The following is a 2,728-nucleotide window of genomic DNA, read 5'->3' as shown; positions in this document are numbered from 1 at the left end:
CGAAATGTAGTATATGTGGTGGGAATGTAGTATCTATCCGGCTTTCCTTTTCATTGCAACTTCGATTATGTAGCTCCTCTCGAAAGAGAAATTAATAAAAAATAAATTTTCAAATTTCAAAAGATGTCCAATAAATTCACAGGTTTATCGATAAAAATGGGAATCGTGTATTTCAAAAACAAAAAAAAAGTCTATGCTAAATTCCAAACAAAATTTTTTGCGTAGACAAAATTCCCTCCACCTTAGTATGGAGGGAGGGTATATTAGTTTTGTTTTTCCTTTTTGTAACGCATCGAAATAATCATTTCCGACCCTATAAGGTACATATATTATTGATCAGCGTAAAATTCTATGACGATTTATAAATTTTGCATAGAGTCGTCTTTTGTCTGCAGCAGGCAGGTCAAGTTCGAAGATCGCTCCCATATAAGGGTACCCCCAAATTTTGGGGTATTTTTAGGTTCTTGAGCTCGTTTTTCAACGGAATTCGCTGAAATTTGGTACTCTGAGTTCTTTTTGAGGTAGCAAATCTCTTCACAAAACATTATAAATACAGGTCCATTTTTTCGGATAGCCCCCATACAAGGGTACACCCAATTTTGCGGTATTTTGAGGGTTATGATCGCATTTTTCGACCGAATTACCTGAAATTGGGTACTTTTAGTTCTTATTGGGTAGCAAATCTCTCTACTAAAATTATAAAAATAGGTAAATTTTTTCGGATAGCCCCATATAAGGGTACCCCCCAATTTTTGGTATTTTGAAGTTCTTGAGCGCGTTTTTCAACTGAATTCGCTGAAATTTGGTACTTTGAGTTCTTTTTGGGTAGCAAATCTCTTCACTAAAAATTATAAATACAGGTCCATTTTTTCGGATAGCACCTATATAAGGGTATCCCCAATGTTGCGGTATTTTGTGGGTTATGATCGCATTTTTCGACCGAATTCCCTTAAATTGGGCATTTTGAGTACTTATTGGGTAGAAAATCTCCCTACTAAAAATTATAAATATAGGCCAATTTTTTCAAATAGCCCCCATATAATTTTCGGTATTTTAGGATTCTTGGGCGCGTTTTATAACTGAATTCGCTGAAATTTCGTACATTACGTTATTTATTTTGGATTTGGATTTTATACTCTACCATACGTTATTAGTATCAGTCCAAGCTTTGGGGGTTTAAGATTTTAGGAAAAATTTTGAAATGTTTATTTTACAAGAAGAATTCCCTTTTGTAGACTATTTTTTTTAAATATGAAATAAAAAAGTTTAAAAACAAACAAAATAAATAAATAAACAAATTCGATAACAATGACAAACAACAAGAACATAAAAATTTTGTAATTAACAACTACATTTGAAGATCAATTAATTAGAGTGAGAACAGTAAAGGGGAAAGTATTAAAAAAATACCCATGATTTGATCTAAACAACAAACACGAATATTACATGTCCCATAACTAGAATCCAATTACTAAATGTCAGAGAAAAATCCAATAAAAACCCGAAATCTGAAAAACTAAAAAATCAGTCATTTACAGAAATTGTCTCAATACTAAACAAAATTAATAAAATGGTCGGAAAATTTAAAACTTTTTGGCGGAAATCAATTATTTTCCTCATAATAATTTCTAATATCTGCTCGCACTGCAATGGAACTATACACCTTTTCCTACCCGAAGATGCGGATATTTTCTCCGATTGTGATGATAAATCAGATGTTTTGGGGCTGGACAGTGTCATGGATATGTCCAATTTGAATGTGGAAATTTTGGAGGATAGTGCTAGTTTAGAGGGTTACGTTCAAATGATTTGGGATGTTGAGCCAACGGATCGTATAGATTTTCGAGCGGATTTGCTGAAATCGGCAAGAGGTGGTTGGCAGCCAACGGTTTTTTCAATGGTCCAAAAGGATTTCTGTTCGACGCTATTTGACGAGGATGGATTTTGGTATAAAGCCTGGGGACAATTTGTCGATGAGGACGATCGTAAATGTATCAACCACAAGGGGGTAAGTTGGAAAAAGGAGGAGGTTCGGTTCCTGTTTTCCATCTTTTTCGTTTTGGGGAAATGTGAAATTTTGAAATATCTGTATGTTTTTAGGTTACATATCATCACGTTCCATTTAATTTGGAACTTGCCGTTGACATTGAGGGCGAAAGGATATCGGGCCTTCATAAAGCCGTTTTCCAATTTGAGGCCTACGATGGCCACGACAATTTACGCAGTGAAGTTTGTATTCAAATGCTTTTGGATATTATAGTTAAGTGAGGTGAATGGAATATTTTGGAATTTATGAATATGAAAAAAAAAATAATTGGAGTAAATAAAAAAATAAATATATTTTCGAAGGCCTAATTAAAGGACTGAATATTCCAAAGAGTATTTATTTAAGGATCATCGAAAGACGTGGACGTTTTTTACATTACAAGACGAGTATTTTTTAAAGAATATTTTTAGAGGCCCTTACAAGGCGTGGATTTTTTAAAGAATATTTTTTAGAGGCCATTACAAGGCGTGGATTTTTTAAAGAAGAATATTTTCAAGGTTCACCACAAGGCGTGGATTTTTTAAAGAAGAATATTTTCAAGGTTCACCACAAGGCGTGGATTTTTTAAAGAAGAATATTTTCAAGGTTCACCACAAGGGGTGGATTTTTTAAAGAATATTTTTAAGAGGCCATCACAAGGCGTGCATTTAAAAAATATTTTTAAGAGGCCATCACAAAGCA

General features: G+C 33.6%; 1 protein-coding gene across 1 annotated transcript; it reads left to right on the top strand.

Moving 5' to 3' along the window:
• The first annotated feature begins 1,738 nt into the window (after positions 1-1,738).
• On the top strand, positions 1,739-2,268 carry LOC133331946 (uncharacterized). The gene is made up of 2 exons (XM_061540334.1): positions 1,739-2,008; positions 2,101-2,268. The coding sequence occupies exons 1-2, from the start codon at positions 1,739-1,741 to the stop codon at positions 2,266-2,268; spliced, it is 438 nt and encodes a 145-aa protein (XP_061396318.1).
• Positions 2,269-2,728: the final 460 nt, after the last annotated feature.

The sequence above is a fragment of the Musca vetustissima genome, unplaced genomic scaffold (assembly GCF_032173495.1).
Source record: "Musca vetustissima isolate MV318-11 ecotype Yass unplaced genomic scaffold, APGP_CSIRO_Mvet_v1 utg24053, whole genome shotgun sequence".
NCBI classification, from domain to species: Eukaryota; Metazoa; Arthropoda; class Insecta; order Diptera; family Muscidae; genus Musca; species Musca vetustissima.
This window is presented reverse-complemented; position numbering and strand designations above follow the sequence as displayed.

What these genes read in the sequence shown, in the direction of transcription:
- LOC133331946 (XM_061540334.1), top strand. Translation starts at nt 1,739, where the DNA reads ATGGATATGTCCAATTTGAATGTGGAAATTTTGGAGGATAGTGCTAGT. An exon ending in AATGTATCAACCACAAGGGG is followed by an intron (nt 2,009 to 2,100) that starts GTAAGTTGGAAA and finishes GTATGTTTTTAG; the next exon opens with GTTACATATCATCACGTTCC.